Raw genomic sequence first — 18,192 nt, 5'->3', positions numbered from 1 at the left:
ACCAGTGACAGGCCAGGCCAGAGTCCTCTCCTCTTCCTAAAGAAAAATGAGAGAGAGACAAAAAGTAAATCAAAGGCAAAAGGATTTTGATACTGCAGGGGAGACTCCTATGCGTGGGGTCAGTCCTTCCCCCAGCCTGAATTTTAAGGTAATGAACTGGAGCAGTTTCTTGCATTATCCTTAATCAGGGATCATCCCAGTGCCATTTTCTTTTAGGAAATACCACTAGCTTTTACATTTAGCTTGTTGCTGTTTTGTTTTCAGTTTGTTTTCAGTTTGTTTGTTTGTCTTTAAATCAAACAACTCTGGTTGGTCTATCTCCTTTGCTAACTAAGTGCAGTGTGACAGTCTGCTCTTCCCTATTCACAAGACTTTGGTTGCTCCTTTTCCCTTCTCCTTTCAGACCCATGCAATCACAGAGCTTGCTGAGCCAGCAGCTCCGTGCTGTGTCCCAGCGTAGCTGGACAACTGAAGCCGCTGTGCTGCTCCTATTCCTCAAGCTCTGTCTCCGCTGTACAAAGCCACTCAGGACAGTAAACACAAGCACGGACGTTTGTCTATTGGGTTTCCTCCAGCCTTTATCTGGGGAATTCTCTCATCTCCCCTTTAGGAAGGGATGGAGAGCAGAGTGCTTCCATTCAGCTCTCCGTAGTCTCAGGAAAGCCTGGAGCAGCAGGGAAACCTCCCTAGAGACACACCAACGCAATCCCACCCAAAAGCTTTTGCCTCACATCCAGAGACTGTGAAAACAGTTTCACATTTCACATGTCCAAATTGGATCAGACACATATGCAAAACACGTGTTGTCTGTAAGCTATGTGTAAACCACAGATGTACTTAAATGTTAGTGTAAGATGTGTGAACGTACACACGCGTTTAGAACGTTCCTGTTCATCAGCTTCTCCGCGGCTGCACGGCCCCGGAGCCTCTCCAGGCTGCCAAACTCACGGCGGGAGCCTGCGAGGGGAGGGGACGGGAGGAGCGGGGACTGTGCAGGAGGGAGGCGGAGGGCCTCGGCCGTGCCTGGCACCTGCGCGGCGGGCGGGGCAGGGCCTGGGGCGGCACTGAGAGCGGGGTGCGTCCCGCTCCGACCCCTCCCGTCCGTCAGCAGCAGTCCGAACTCCGGCGCGGAAGCGGCGGCGCAACAGGTCTCCGTGCGGCTCGGCCCCGGCCCCGTGCCGCCACCGCCCGCACCCATGGCCGGCCGCGGCCCCGGCGGAGAGCAGGGCTACATCCGCACCGTGCTGGGCCAGCAGATCCTGGGCGAGCTGGACAGCTCCAGCCTGGCGCTGCCCTCCGAGGCCGGCCTCAAGCTGTCGGGCGGGGAGGAGAAGGCGCTTCGGATCCACCGGCAGGTCCAGCAGACGCTGGCCAGGAAGAGCCGAGGCTCGCTGTACAACGGTGAGTGCCCGCCTGAGCCGTGCCTGGCTGTGGGCCCGGGGTCCCGGGTCTCTGGGGCACGCCCCAGCTCTCTCACGCTGCCCATCTCCGGAGGGGGAAGTTTCTCCCTCCCAACTGCTGCAACTTGTGAGCTGTGGGAGTTGCTCAGGATTTAGTGCTGCTGGAGAGATGGATGGAGCCAGAGTGCTCCTAATCCGGCAGCCGCTGGTTGTGCTTGTTCCAACGGCCCTGCTTGCGCTCACTGGGCTTGTTTGCAGAATGAGCTGGGGAGTAGAGTCGGAAATGGTTTTTCTGGTTTCACCTCTAAGTAAAAGCAAATGTGGAGAAAGGAGGTTTGGCAAAGTACCTTTAGGAAAGGCGTGGATGGCAAACATTGAGCTGTAGTTCTGGCAGAAGTGTGTTTGGCTGCTTTTTGGCATGCAGGATACAAACTGAAGTTGAGCGATCTGTGCTAGAAGGTTTGATGGCCAGAAGGCCAGGCCTGCTTGCAGAGCTGCTCTGCTGTGCTGCGGCCCCATGGCACTCAGCAGAACTGGGCCCAAAAAAAGTTATGAAAACTTTTAATCCTTCTAATCATGTTTTCACTCAGGAAGATATTCCTGGGTTTAATCTGGAGAAGAAGGAGGCTCAGGGGAGACCTTATTGCTTTCTACAGCTATCTGAATGAAGGGGAGCCTCTTCTCCCTTGTAACGGCAAAAAGATGAGAGAGCTTCATGGAGCAACAAGAGAGGTTCAGGTTGGATGTATGGAAATGTTTCTTTTCAGAAAGAGCGGTGCTGCAGTGGCACAGGCTGCCCAGGGAGCTGGTGGAGTCACTGTCCCTGGAGGTGTTCAGTAGCCGTGTGGATGTGGCACTAAGGGATGTGGTCAGTGAGCATGGCGAGGATGGAATGGTGGTTGGACTGGATGATCTTAGAGCTAATTTCCAACCATAACGATTCTATAATTCTATGATATGATGGATTTACAGATTATACACACTGTTCCCATGTTTGTAATTATAGAAGTCCTCACCTTTCATGTGCAAAAAGCTGTGAGCACAGTGTCTTTAAATTTATGGCCATAACTTGCTCGTCTGTCTTGTCAGGTAGACGAATGTTTCCTTGTAATTCTGATTCCCATCTGAAAAATGCCTCATCGCTAAAGGAATCCAATGCAGGTGCAGACATACTCTGACAAATGAGGCACACACAGTCACATAAACAGGTACCCACAGCTGTGCATTGTGCAGCTATCTACACCTGTAAGGCTGGCAGCACTCCCTTCAGTGAGGTTTCTTAACAGTTTTTAGAGTAATTCCATTTATTTTTCACTCAATGGAAAGGAACGTCATGGAGAGGGCATTTAAAAGCAATGGGTAACAAACAAGATGGTTTTGTGAACCTAACATCATATATCTAAACTGTGATAAAACTATGAAGACAAAATTCCCATCTTTCCAGCTCATCTTAACTTCTCTGGAATATGTTAACAGACCTGATGGATTTAGGGATAATTGTCTTTGTCTGCTTTGTTTTTATAGAGATCAAGTGTTTGAATACTTTGCATTTCTGAGGCTCCGAAACTTTAAGCTTCAGGATCAGAAGTGGCAAATATCGTTTCTGTTAGATGGATTGTTTGTGCATGAAATGAACAGCTCACCGGGCAAATTTTGTCCCTATGCAAAGCTCAAAAGAAATAAACAGAATCAGAATGCATTTCATGTACAACATAAGGAATATCTAGAATGCGTATCAAATGCTTATAATGCATTTAAAATGCTGTCTTTCCTGAAAAATATGTTTGACCCACTGTGCTTTCTTCATAGAAGGCCAGAACAACATTTCACTTTGCTTTGAAAAGCGTATTTTATATGGAAGGTGCATCTGAAAATATGCATTATTTAACATGCAAAAAAAGTACCCACTTCACTTCTGTAACAGTTTTCTAGATATATTAAGTAAGAGTCTCATTGTTTGGAGTTGCAGGGAAGATAATAGAGAGATTTAAAAGCATCAGAAGCAGCTCCCTGTGATATAATGTCCTATCTGTATTTCAGACACTGTTCAGCAAGGTACTTAGCACATACCTAACCAGAGCATTCACATGCATGCCTAAAATTAGCCAGGGACAGAACAACAGGGTATGAAAAATCAGTGGCAGTAAAGGTCTTACCAAGTATCATCTATGCACACTCATTTTCCACTTACTGTACTAGAAGCTTTGAAGCCTCAAGAAGTACATTGTCAAGCAGCAGAATTTCTCCTTGAAGCTTCAGACTAAAGATTTGGCCTTCATCATTATCTTCAAGTGGAAAAAATGTATTTTTGCCTTCCACTTCTATATTGCTTGCTGATTTATGCCTTTACCTGCATCCCCTATTAAGGATGTCTTTACTTTTTATTATTTCATAATAGAAATTCAGATCATCGCCAGATCTGAGGATTCCTCCTGCTGCCAGATAGTTAAAATTATGAACTCTCAGCTATTTTAGAAACATTGTTAAACATTGCTAGTGGTTTTTCAAGCAGTTGTTTAACAACAGCTGTAACTTTTCCAGCTGATAAGTTGCTGCACCTTTGCAAATAAAAAATTATGTTGCACTGAAAAACAGCCATGCGAAATTTCTTAATGTTGTTCAAAAATGGAAATGTTACGGTACCTATATGTTAATGACTGGTGCTTGTCATTGTATTGATTATACGTTGTGTGTTTCAGTTTATGAATCTACTTCCATCTAATCTTGTTCAATTCGGATTTTGATTGGCTTTTTAAATTCATCAGTGGTATTTCTGTTTTTTCTCTAGTGTAGTCTCTGGACCAAAGTCCTTCACCCTTGCATCCTTGCCAGCTTTGCTGTAAAAGATGAACACAAAATTTAGTAGTATGTCTCACGAGCCTAAATGGACTGATAATCTATGTACAGATGTGTTTGTTCTCTAATACACGGTTTCATAAATATGGAATGTTTATTTGAAAACAGGATTTAAGCTTATATGATTTCTAAACCAACAGCGTTAGATACTTACTATTAGAACCCTATTTTTTTCCTTACATTTATTCACTTCTGAAATTCTTAATAGCAGTTTTCTTTACCTTGCTTCAGGGATTTGTAGGAGTGTTCTGACCATGCTTCAAAGTGATTTTGTGTCTTCATGGAAAAGGGAAATAAAAATTTCCTTGTTGGTTACTTATACTTCTTATTGCCTTTCTTAAATTCCTCACTGCTAATTTCTGAGCCAGAAGGAAAAAAGTAAGTCTTAGATTTGAGCATTTGTGTGAATGTGATGACCAGTGCAGAGTTGTAATGTCACTTGAGACCAGGCATGCTCTGGCATTATGATGAAAGGGAATAATCAAAAAGAAGGCTCTTTCTTCTCTGCATGAGGTGATTCAGTGAAGGTTTTGATGTACTTTTACTAAATGCCACTAGCTCAGTCCTTTGTGAGTGATGAAGTATAAAAAAGGATTAAAAGATGACAAACAGGAATGCTACAAGTGTCTTTCAAGGATATAACCTCCCTCCCACCACGTCAGTGGACAAGAGACATTCAGCATGTAGGCACTTAGGATGTGTGGAAATACCACAGTCCTCAATAGACTTGTGTGTATAGTTTATGACTTCATTATTTCCTGCAATAGAGGGATTAAAGCCAAAATCTGGCTTTCACAGTGATCATTCAAGTACAAAAGTACTGAAAAAGACAACTGAGAGGTAACAGTGCATATGATTTGGGAGGAATCCTACACCTAATTCCTTAACAGGTAATCGCCTTTTCTGAACGCTGTGTGTCTTAGAGATGCTTCCTGTTGTTCTTTTCAAAGGCCAAGCACATAGGAGATGATTGGTTTGTCTGCAGCTATAGCCAGTGATTACTGGGGAGGAACTTTCCAAGCCTTTAGAAATGTGGAACCAGCTCACCTAAGGAGACTTTAAAAGAGCCACCATGAAAATGAATAGGACTATTTTCTCAGTTAACTATTCAGTTTCTTCCTGATAGTGTAATTATTTTGCCAGATCTCACAGTTTTGTCATAGCTGTTGTGAAATTAATTGATTTTTGTACAGTTTTCATTTTGTGTGTGAAGAAGAGTTAGTGTTCCTCCGCCACTGACTGCATCCATGGGGCCAGTGTTCTTGAGTTCCTTCAGTTCAGACTGACTGAAGAAAGGGGAGACCGTCATAAAAGGTTCCATTCGGTTACCTACGTATGGCTGCTGTTTGAGATGATAGAGGCAAGTTTTGAGTAGATGGCCTATCCTGCATCTCATAGCTAATGGAAAGGCACAGCATTTTAGTTCCCACTTTTTCCTGTAGCGCACTAGTTTTTGACACAAGCAGACACCCCATCTCACAATCTACGTTTTATGTCACCCTAATAAATCTTCAGGTAAAATGCTGTCAGAATAGTTTACTGCTATGGTAAGAGCAAACAAACAAGAGGTACAAAAATGCGAAGTGAAATTCCTCAAGTTAACATTTACTGTGTTTATCTCTGACTGAGAAAAATGTTTTGTTTACTGATGGATGGTTTAACAGGGAGGCTGAAGGTTAAAAAGAAAGGGCTGCTTGAAGCCACTTAAAGCCAGAGATAACTGAGTGTTGCAATTCGCGGCTGAACATGTTTTTGCTTTACTAAGGGGGAAACTGTTTACCCTATGCTGGTTCATGGACAGATTTATTGTTTTTCTGTTATCAAAATTATTTTGTTTGTTTAATAAAGACAGAGAATTCAGGGTTAACTAAAACATGCCAAAATGACTTACTCAAGCTATCTTTAAGTTTGAAGAAGATAAATAACAATAATTGCTCCTTAAGTAGATAAGACAAAAAAATACTAACTAGAAAGAAACAGTCCTATGAGTATCTATGTAAAGACTGATTATATGACCGTACTTTGATAGGTAGCAGTGTGTAAAGCTAATTTTTAAAAGGCAAACGTGGGCAGTATGGTTTAATCTTACTGAGCACCTGAAATCGTATGTTAATGGGGCAATTATGTCATAAAAATGAGAGACTTATATGAATTGTCAGATTTGTATGTCAGCGTAAATTGGTAGGAAATTTATGCAATATGAAAACAACAGTCTCCTGCTAACTGCTTTGTCATGTAGTTGAGTAACCCTTGGGCTGTGACAGTCTTATATGTCATGAAGGAATTCATACAGTCCAAATCATGAGTTTGGCTGGGCCGCATCACTCCACTCTCACTGATGCAAAGTTAGCATGAATGTGTCTTAACAAATCACCTAATACATGTTCAAATCTGTTTTGCATAGCCAAAGCACAAGAATTGGAAAATATGATTAAACAGCTGGAAAACGTGAATAAACTGGACCTCAAATGATTGCATTCAACTTACATGTTATATGCAAATCTGGATTTATCCAGGTAGTTACATGATAAAGAGAATCATTCGCAAGTTGTTTCTGTTACATGAGTGTGTTTCTTTTCAACATTGCCAAGCTTTTAATGACTGCATGCAGTAATGATGAAAGACACAGGAATACTGAGGTTCTTAGGGATGCCTACATGCACCTAATGCATCCACAGGACTAACAGCGCAAACCAAATGCCTCAGCAGCTTGAAACATGTACACAAGCTGCTTTCAAAAATCCCAGCAGGCTCTTGCCTGTTGTTTTTGGTATCTGAATTTCCTTGTGTATATGGCTCCTAATGTTTTTAGAAGCAGAGACTTCCATCAGTTAATGATTTTCTTCTGCTGATTTCCTTCCTGTAGTATCTCAGGCAGTATCCCCTATATTGAACATTCATGTCCGGTTTCTTTATTAGCCATAATCATCTGTTCAGACAAAACTTCTGCAACCTACACTGACTCCATTTATGACAGATTTGAGGTATATCTTGCCTTTAGCTTTCAGCTTCTATGTCACCTCCTTAAACCTGGTTTTTTAAATTCCTCTACACAGATTCTCATAGTAACCACTGCAATCTTGTATACAATTACATCAACTGTATCTATTATAAAGCTTAAGGCAATGAAAGAAATAATCACAGTGCACTGTTCCATTTTCAAAACTGAGATGTGGAAAGCATCTATCAAAGCAGATATACTGTGGGTCTTCTACAATATTTGTTAAATTAGTAAACCTTACAGGTACAGTTTTAAAGCATCACTGAACTCCCCTTCTTTTTCAGCACTGTACACCACGTATCTCCATAAGCCACAGAATGTGTTTGTGGACTCTTCATGTTCTTTGGGTGAAGCACTAAGATTAGTGAAGCATTACCTGTTTCAGTATATTATCGTTAAACTAGTGCCTGAGGGAGAACAGACATCAGCAGACAGCTATGAAGTGAATAGTCCACATTTGGTTATTGTACTTCTTTAGTAATTGTGAAAACTGTGTCTCTGGGGCATGCAGGAACAAAGGTATACACATGAACCCAGTTTTCTCAGCTGCAATCTACAGCTGCAATGTTTTAGCTTCAGTCATGCGTGCTGTGTTTGTTAGAGTGGGACTATCAGGTAAGACATCCATATTTAAAGTGGTTACAATGAAAGACAAACGTTCTCAGTAGCTGTAAGGTGATACACTTTCTCAGTACCTAATCATATGTCATTACCTGGGATATTAAAAATATCAGCCTGCTGTGTTAAAATGTCTTTCACTGTGTAGATGAATAATGGTAAGACTTCTCAAAGTTAAAAATATGTCCTAAGTAAAATAAAAGAGAAACTGAAGATATGAACCATGACCTTAGAAATTGTAACTATGTTTTGAATGTGCTATACTGACTGCAAACATCTTTCCATCTTTTCCCTGTCTGACTTTCAATTAATACATATTATTGACAGCATAACATGAGTCATTACCCTAGTACTGGAAACCGTCCTTTATAGTAATTCTGGGTGTTGTTAAAATCTTACTAATACTAGTCTTTGTTTACAGGCAGTTTACATCGTGCTTCCAGTGTCCCAGAACGTGTCTATAACATGGGGATTGTTGAAAATGATTTTTCACCAAGATCTCAGTATGGTTTCTCATATTATCAGCCAAACCAGGTGAGGAAAACACAACAAACAGTAACAAATATATTACCATGCATAGTTTATTTATTTTGTTAACACAAATAATAGCAAGGTTTGCATGCTTGCTTGTTCACTTGTTAAAGCCCAATTTTTAGAAAAGGAGGGTTTTTTTAATTGAGTTAATGTGGTTTTTTTCCTCTTCTTGTGACTTCTGTGCTTATTGACCAAACTCAGCTCAGTATGACAAACGGGCTTTCTGCAACCATCTTGGTTTTATGAGAAACGGCATAAGGTTAGGAAATGAAAATTCATATTAACACACCATTAAGACAGAGGTTGTTATAAGTCAGGCCTTTATCTCTCCCACCAGGCTGCCAGTCAGTCAACACATGCATTGCCCAAAGTGGCCAGAAGCCACGATGCCCTGCATCCAGCAAAACAGAAGTTGCTGGATGAAGTTCCATGGTCCTGCAACATATAGAGTGACATGGATAGGAGATGGGAATGTTGTGAAAGATGTTCAAGGATTAAGCATCCAAAGCCACAGCAAAACATTGCATAAGTTTCAAAATGTCATGTAGAGTGTTCCTTATCATTTTAAGCAGTCCTGCTGTAACCTGTTCTAGTATTATAAGAATTTCAGCAGTCCTTGTAATACAGTAATGTTTCTAAGCTGTCTGATTACAGCTTCAGTTCTTCTTTTGACTCTCTTTGCTTGGGTTTGTGGCCTAAATGCTAAGGGAAATAATTGATTTTCTTCAGGGTTTTTGACTCTGCTCATAACCAGTTATTATATGGCTGAGGGAGCACTTATTATGTGGTGGTTCCCACAGAAATTTTCAAGGCTGAAAGGGTGGGGGGATGGCGGGGGGGGGAAAGAAAGGAAATAGGACAATTTGTTCTGCCAGGCAGCCATGCAAGCCAGAAAAATACACAAGGTCTAGTATTTCACAAAGCATTCATTTTTTTACCTCAGTGAAGACATAAAGATATACTTGCATAATTCCTGCATAATAAACAGATATATCCAGTGATTCTAGGCTCAGCCTTCTAGATTCAGCAACCATTTATCCTTCTGTGAGTCAGTTATCATGTTTAGTGACTACTCAACAATAAAGAAAAGGGGTTTCGATCACTATCTGTTAAGCTGTACCCCCCTTCAATTAATAACTTCAGGGAAACTTCACTTTTACCTTAAAAATACCTGTGATAATATAATACCTAAACACAGCATGAAAATAAAATGTATGGGGCTCTGGTTCACAGCTGGGTGCCGTTACATTCACAGCTGGGTGCCATTACATTCACTGATTAAATAATAAAATAAAATAAAATAAAATAAAATAAAATAAAATAAAATAAAATAAAATAAAATAAAATAAAATAAAATAAAATAAAATATTGGCCATCACTCCTCTGTGTCAAGCATATAGTCTGCCAAGTTGATCTAGTTCTGGAAAGTCTTGAATAGTCCAATTTAGAGCATAAAAGTTTAACAAAAAGGTAGAAAAAATGGAGAGAACCCATACATCATTTGAACAATAAAACGTTTGAAGGCACAACCAAAAAGAGAGGTTGAAAGAACTGAGTTTATTGAGTTGAGAAAAGAGAAAACTGGAAAACAAGAGGATGATAAATTATCATCCTCACCCACCAAAATAAAAATCATGACTTTTTGCTTCCTTGTAGTGTTATGGGATCTCCTTCATTTTTAGGAAGCAGCTAAACAAACAGGGAAGGGAATATCTCCTTTCTTTTTTTTCAGTAGGTGCTACCACTAAGTGAACAGGAGAGCCTCTCAGTTTCCTTTCTGGCTGTACACTGTAACAATATACAGGCATTTTAATATATTGTTCTAGTTTCTGACTAATAAATTATCTTCTACTAGACAGCCTTGAATTTCATTTCTGTAGCTGATGTGAACATTAATTCTCAAAGAGTTTGCAACTGAAACTAAAGTCTCCATTAACCAACAGACTTTTCTCTACCAAGTGTAACTGATTGCTATTTTGATTTAATGATGGCAATCTAGACTTGTCTCCTTATATTTAGATCATGCTTGTTCCTATGTTTGTAAGGCAGATATGAAGAAGTGTTGCAGAATCTCATTTAATATCCAGTTTTGGTAATGTTCAAATTTTGTTTTCTTATTCTTATAGTAGACCTTAACATTTTTAGCTTTTTTTGGTTTGGTTTCTTTGCTATTAATCCTAAATGCCGTGATCTTACCATGATTCCTTTTCTCTTACACACTCTTGGACAGGTTGCATCACCATCCTCTTATACAAATGGCTGGGGGACAAGAATTGCTTACAAGGCAGTGGAAGGGAGAGCTCAAAGACAACCTCTGAAGAGATTAGAAGTTTCACCCCAGAGAGGTCCTGAAAGATTGGCATATGTGTCCAATGATTTTCACTATGACAGAGGGTTTTCAACTGGATTCTCCCCAAGGCATGGAGATTATAGGAGATCCAACGGGACTGTCCCACCAAGATATGCTCGGTCTGAGATTGTTGGTTACACTCTTCGTGATACAATGAGCAGAGGACGCTCTTTTAAAAGGCACTCTCAGCTGGGGGCTATTAATGGCACCATCCCTGATGGTGCCCCTCTTAGCCCCCCTGTATCTCTGTACCATCAAGTAGGCAACAGTCGCAGTATGACCAACCTGTTAGAGAAGGAAAACTACCTGACTTCAGGCAGTGCGATGGGACAAGTGAGATCACCAACTGCTTCCCATTTTGGATCTCAGAACAGGCAATCTTTAAGGTCCAGCTGGCACCAAAATACCTTCAGAAGCACACAGACCAGGAGGGAAGCTTCCCAACCAGCTTCAGTAACCAGTTTTGCTGCAGAACCAGATGGGAAGAGGATGACAATGACAGCTGCTATGGCAGCAGCAGCAGGGAGAAATGGTTTCCTGCAGAGTGAACAAGCCACCATCAATGGATCTCAGCTGGGGTAAGTCCAACGAAGAATTCTTGGCTCAGTGTCACAACTGAAAAGAACAGATTTGTTTGAGAAAGGAAGGTAAACTGACGGCCAACGCAGTGTAAAAATCCACTTCTAGTGCAACAGAGGAAAGAGAGGAAAAAAGTATGTGTTTATATATATAGAAGGGTCCACAATGCTTGGGATCACCTTTTGCTAAGAGTTATACATCTGAGGAGACACAGAGTAGATCCCGAGAAATATACAAACTAAATGACAATACAGTGTAATGTATTGGCAAATACTGTGCTCCTAAGAAAACAGGTAATTTCATCACAGACAGCTATTTTGACATTCAGTCTTTTGTACAAGCAGTCTTGGTTGTTCTTTTCTAGGTACAGACATTGGAATCTAGATGTCTGCCTGCAGAAATGTCAGCCAAAATGTTTTTCATGCCTTCAGATGTAAACGTTTATCTTCAGTCATTGTGACTTGCTTGGGACCATGCTGAACTGCATGTGGTAGATTTGTGACCTAATAGAAATCTGTTTGACAGTGTAATTGCTTAAGTGCCAATTTTCAGTTTAACTTCTGCTGTAAGTTACAAAGGAAAATGATTTGAAGTTCTATTGAAAGTTTCTGAAGTTCCTTTTGCAAATCTTTACAGATTTCATTTTTCTCAGTACTTCTATTTCATTTACTCATAAGTAATTTGTTTAATTTTCAAATAAACTAGTTTTACTTCAGATTCAGAGCTAGTTTTTGAGGGCAATGTGGGGGCTTTTTAGTCCACCTAGAGTTTAATAAGGCTTCTGTAAAATACAACAACAGTTTATCTTAGTGAGAGACTGGTAGAAATCAGTGTGCACGATAATTCCCTGAGAAAACTGGATCACTAGACTCCTACAAGGGAGAAAACTATGGTCACTTCAGCTGACTGAGGTTAATATTTGTTATGTTTGCTTATACAATAACGTATGATATCATACACTTTTCAGATGTCTAAAATATGTTTTTAATAAGATGCTTTGCAATTCTCATCACTGCAAGGGCTTAACACTGAAGTCTTGCATTGGTTACAGCGCATTTTAGTTCATCAACTTTCAGCTACCGCACAGTTTAATTCAGAATTAAGTATTTAAAACATAATAGAGCAAATTTTGCTTTGGAGAACACACTGCTGTCAAATTAGAGATATTTCACCTGAGCTCATCATTCCACCAGAAGTACAGTTTCTTCCATCAAGAATTCTCAGTCTAAAGCATTATTAATGACTTCACATTTCCCGTCATTTCCCATTCTTTTTGATTTTAAGGTTGCATTATGTGATATATTCTCTCTTATCTGTTGCTCCTTTAATAATGCAAGGGACAAGTAAAGGTATGCTCATTTTCAAATCAATCTGATTTTTCCATAAATTTGTACTTTTTAATGCAAATCACAACACAGGACTTTCCAAGGGTAAGACTTAATTATTAAGAGGATGTAAAATAGTTTTGTAAGATTGATAAGAAGCATTAGGCTAGATCTGTATAGAATTTAAAATTATATACACAATATGCAGTCTTTCCATAGAAGAATAACTTGTGCTATAAGGTCAAAGTAGAAGAAAGAACATAGAGGTGCTATCTCTGCATCTTCTGGTAGAGCAGAATAGTTAAAAACTTCACAATATCCTCATAATTAAGATGAGGCCACAACTTGTCAAATCACTGTACTGTTTAACAACCATTGCTTGAATGTCCTTCTGCTTGACGTCAGCTAATTAGCCATGTGGTCTTTAGGTTTGCCCATAACTGTTTTGAGGATAGGATAGAATAATTTCATCAAATTCTATTTTGACAAGTTGGGGTGCTTCAACTTGTTGAATACCATTAAGAGTGAAAGATTATATTATTGTCAGATAAAACTTTAGTGAATGCAAATGTTATTTTCATCCAATGGAAAGTATTCCTACTATGGCAGTGTGCAACATGAAAGATTCTGACTACTGCTTTTGAAGGAGTATCAGCCTAAGTCAAAGGGCTCTAAAGTTATTACAGTGACTAACACTCAGGTAAGCTTTCTTCCTTGTACACAGTATGTAATATGGTCATGAAAACCTTGTTAGTTTAAGAAGACTGGCTAAAACCCATGCCTGAAAAGACTGTTTTTTTCTGTTTCTCTTAAAGAGACTAACAAGAAACATGATCTACCTTTTTTCCACTACTCATTGGTTATGATTTTTAAGTAGGGTTCTGAACAGTGCATCCAACTTGTAATGAGAAGTAGTTTAATAGCTACTTTATTTTAAATCAGAGCTGTAGTAAGTGAAAATCTGGAAGATGTAAGCGTTGCCAGAGTAGAGCCCAGAACACTAGAATTACTAACCACTGTTCTAATTGCAATCTGATTTAACCTCTTCAATGACAGTGTCAGCACACTGTCCCCATCATTTCATGTTTTTCTTGCAGAAGCATGTGTCAGCATCTGTGTAGGCAGCATATTTGCTGAAAATGCCACCAGAGAAGAGGATGAAGATAACATTGTTTTCTTTTTTTCCTTTTAAGCAAAGTTGTTTTCCAAACAATTGTTTTACCGAAGAAATCAATAGTATCATAATTTCTAATTTTAGATATAGTTACTGAAATGATTACCATGAAATTTACTACCTCTGCCACGGTTCACAGAATGCCTAGTTGGCCCTGTCTGGACCATCTCTGAGCTGATTCTATAATATTTTTTTTTGTTTGAAATATAACTATACATATGTTTACATATATATTATGTATATATATGTATTATATATATACATATATATTGTTATTTTTCTTTCCTTCTGAGTGGAGAGTGTTTGAAACCAAAAGTAAACCTTGCCTATCCCAGGACTAATGCACCTGACTGTGCCACTAATTGTTTTGTTTCCTTTACTAGGAAGGAAATGGGAGTGGTGACCTCTTTCCAATTTTGATATGGTTCTGTAATGTAATAGTTATTGAATCTAACACACTGGCAATGAAGAAGAAGGTGGACATGCATATTTTTAATCCTACCAGATGTGATGTTCTTACTTAGTTTAATAAGTGGTTTTGTTCTCTTCTACTTGAAAAAGTCTTTTGCCATCTGTTTTAAACTAAAGCAACTTCTGCACATTTGAAAAAAGTCAGGGACTGAGCTCTGCATATATATAGGCTGAGATGTGAAAGTCTGAGGAAAGGCATGAAAACAAATAGAAAAAAATATACTCACACTGCTGTGAAAAACATCACAAAAAGTGAAAAACATCTTCACAAAAGTAAAAGTCACACTGCAACTCAGCTTTAGCCCTCCTTGATTAGTTCTTCCACCTGCTCATGTTTCCATATTGTTTTTAATTTCAAGTGTGACTTGTTTTGTCCAGAATGTCTCATTGCTGCAACAAATCAATTTATGATTTGCATGTTCCCCAGAGTATCAGTATCTCTTAAAACATTTATAATGTTGGTAAGGAAACAAATTTCTAAGAAAAGCTAATTAACAAGGTGGTTCACAGGCTAAATAATGATTTTTCTAGTCTTTCCTCACTGTGTTTTCTCTAATTGTACTTTTAAGGAGCCCAGAAGTGGAGATGACTCTAGAGCGTGCAGTGAGCATACTGAAGAGTGAAAATACACAGTCAGCACCTCGGATACTTACTGCAGTGACTTTCATACAGCACGAATGCTTCCAGAAAGCAGAAGCCAGAAGAAGAGTAAGTGACTGTTTTTACACAAGTTTTAGTCAGGTAGAGCAAATTACTGTACTGTACCAACACAAGAAAATGCAGTCCAAGAAACATTGCAGGATACTGGTGTTGAATATTTTCCCTAAAATATACTGATGCTTTTTGCTGCAGATTCTTTAAACCAGAAGAGTAATCAGTAGAGTAGCACTGGTCTATGCTAGCAAAAGTCTGGTCTTCAGCATTTTGTGATAGGAAACATGGAAACATAGAGTAAGAAAAGACATCAATAATTCATCTAAACCATTTGCAATTGCAGATGTTTATGATCAACTTTTTAAAAAAGGATACCACAAGCTGCTGAAGACAGTCAAGAATATTTACTATATCCATGCCAGTTATTTGTAAAGTGTAACTAAATCTCCCTTTGCAAACTAAGTTCTTTTCTTGTTCACTTTATCTTGTTTCCACATTCAGCATGAGTTCTTTTCCTCTCTCTCCTAATGCTTTGTTTCCTGTTACCTGATACTTTGTAAGTCTAGTGGCTTTTTTTTTCTTTTAAACATGTGGTCTTACTGTATTTTGGTGGACTTTGTTTACCAGAGAGTAAGACAGGTCAGTCAATAACTTGTAAATTCTCTTCTGCACATGAGGTCCAAATAATACCACTTATCTTGTAAAAGCTGCAACTAAACTTCAAACTACCAACAGAAAGCCTGGATAAATCTTTTTAGTAAAAAACAAATATGCAAACAAAACCCTAAGGTATCCATGTCAAACTGGCTTATCTACTGAAATAAAATGGGTTGATGTGCCTTCAAAGTGTTTTATGCTCCATTTACCTTTAGATATAGACTTCTGTATTTATTTCTATTAGAACGTAGATGATGGTTGGGTGAAAGCAAAATAGATTATATCAGCAATGCTGTAGCGAGAAACTGTGTCTTTTGTACAGCTGGATGAGATGAAAGGTGGACATTCAATGTAGTTTGTCAGGGCATGAAGGTAGCAAAAGGCCCTGTTGCAGTTCATTTCTTCCAGAACCCAATACCTCTCAGTCAAACTGAATTCCTCTTATCATTAAGCTCTGGACTGCTCAAACAGTTGTATTAGGTTTCTAAGTCTTTCACATGCTGTCAGTTCCACACAAATATGTGTTTGTCCACAAAACCACATGGTATTTTTAGATGCTGGAGGAAGCAGTCCTTAATTTTACATGAAAGTAAGGTACTTTCTATAGTAAACTCACTCCTAAATGAGCCAAGGCTTGCTTATACCACATCACAGCTCATGTTGAATTTATCATTTGCTACAACTTGTAGAACTTGGAGACTATATGTTTCCTCCTTAAAGCTGCTGTAAAATAACATCTTAATTCTTCATTCATTTGGGGCCAAAACCCCATTTTCTAAAAATCAGACACTGAAGAGTAGTCTTTGTTACATGTGGGATTCAGTAGTTGAGGAGCTTACAATGTTTAATTGTCTACATTTTGAAGTTAACTATTCTTTTCTCAGTATGCCACAGATAAGTACTAAGTAAAATGCATTTTTACTTAATATATATTCACCACATGCATAGAAGTTGACAGGGAAAAATATTATTTTCCCACCAGTCTGGCTGCCGAGGAAAAAAAACAAAACAAAACAGTTTGGCACATCAGGAATTCATTACATCCAGAAATCTCAAAGCACTTTATGAGTGTTCCAGAGTTAAATCTCAAATATCCATCTCACCAACATGGAAGCTAAAATACAGAGCAATCAAATGTCTTGTCAGAAAGTCAAATCTGTGGCAGAGCTGGCAGTGATTTAGTTTAATTCTCTTGCGTTAATTACTAAAATATGATTCCTCCCTTAGTTGTGGATTTAACTGTGAATCATACAAAAGCCCAGAGGTTAGTATCATGCCCAAGTGATTAATGCTCTGTGATTTAAGTGTTTCAAATATGAAAATGAAATAAATAAATAAATAAATATTCTACAAAAATGCTTAAACTTTTGGCAAGGGAGAGATGGAGTGGAATTTGTCATTATCACTATCTAACCATTCTCTGCTGTTTTCTTTTCTTCACAGGTTTTCTCACTTGGTGGTATCCCCAGACTTATACAGCTTCTTGAGGTTCAGAATGAGGATATTCAGCGAGCAGTGTGTGGTGCTTTGAGAAACTTGGTGTTTGAAGACAATGACAACAAACTGGAAGTTTCCGAGCAGAAAGGGATTCCTGTCTTGCTCCGTTTACTCCGACACACCAAGGATGTAGAAACTAAAAAGCAAATAACAGGTAGTGTTTTCTGTTCATATAAGCATGAAGTGCTTTAAGTAGGACACAAGTGCCTGATTGCTTACTTAGGCCAGTGTTTGGTGTCTTAAGTACAAGAGCACCGTCACCTATTCTGAGTTCTCTTAAGGTGAGATTCCAAGGTCATTACTCAAGACCAACAGCAAGAAAAGACTAGGAACTGAAACCTTCTCTCAAAGCTTCTTCCGAAAAGATGTGTCTCTGCGTTTCTTGCCCTCTACAGCAGCTTAACCCTCCCTGCAGTTCTCGGATTTCCATTCTGGAATCTGTGTTGGATCTGTCCCCCAGAACTGTCAAGGATTGGGTACCAGTTGCACTGCTTCCTTCTTTAAACTCACTCACTTACAGCTGTTTGTACCCCACTCTACCTTCTAAGATGACTGACAAGAAAATACTACCACAGGAACACCATGCTTCCTTTGTGTGCAAGAGAGAGAATTGCTTTATTACGATTTGGTTGTAAAGATACTAGGACACAATCAGTGGTGTGACCTACATTTATAAATCAGTTTCTGTGAAGGTTATATCCTCATCCTTTTGGTTCCAGTTTCCACAAGGAATTGTTAAAAATGAGTATGGCCCATTGAGATTTTGGAGGAAGAGCCAGTTGGAACAGAAACCCCATATTACATCTCTTGTACATTAGTGCAGCATTAGGAATGCTGAGGGAAAATGGTTACCTCTTCTCACAAGAAAACTGATTATTGCCCTGATGGCTTTTCAGCAACGAGTTAAGAAATGCTCACTCCTTCATCCCTGCCCTCCTGTTTGGAGGAAATCAGCTACTTGTGACCCATATTCATTTTATTTAGTATGCAAGGGAAGAGCTGGCTTATATTATATAACTGTAAGAAAACATTATGAATAAATGAATGGGGATTTACTTTAAGTGTTCTCTAAAGGC

At 39.2% G+C, this 18,192-nt stretch overlaps 1 protein-coding gene across 1 annotated transcript in view; it reads left to right on the top strand.

The window, feature by feature from the left end:
- Positions 1-839: 839 nt before the first annotated feature.
- The window catches only part of PKP2 (plakophilin 2), a 38,283-nt gene continuing 20,930 nt past the window's right edge, over positions 840-18,192 (top strand). Inside the window, exons 1-5 of the mRNA XM_015866396.2 lie at positions 840-1,401; positions 8,297-8,409; positions 10,640-11,337; positions 14,878-15,016; positions 17,063-17,270. Of these exons, the coding sequence (XP_015721882.1) occupies positions 855-1,401; positions 8,297-8,409; positions 10,640-11,337; positions 14,878-15,016; positions 17,063-17,270 (1,705 nt within the window). The 5' untranslated portion in view covers positions 840-854. The remainder of the gene's footprint in view (positions 1,402-8,296; positions 8,410-10,639; positions 11,338-14,877; positions 15,017-17,062; positions 17,271-18,192) is intronic.

Source organism: Coturnix japonica, chromosome 1, assembly GCF_001577835.2.
Source record: "Coturnix japonica isolate 7356 chromosome 1, Coturnix japonica 2.1, whole genome shotgun sequence".
NCBI classification, from domain to species: domain Eukaryota; kingdom Metazoa; phylum Chordata; class Aves; order Galliformes; family Phasianidae; genus Coturnix; species Coturnix japonica.
This window is presented reverse-complemented; position numbering and strand designations above follow the sequence as displayed.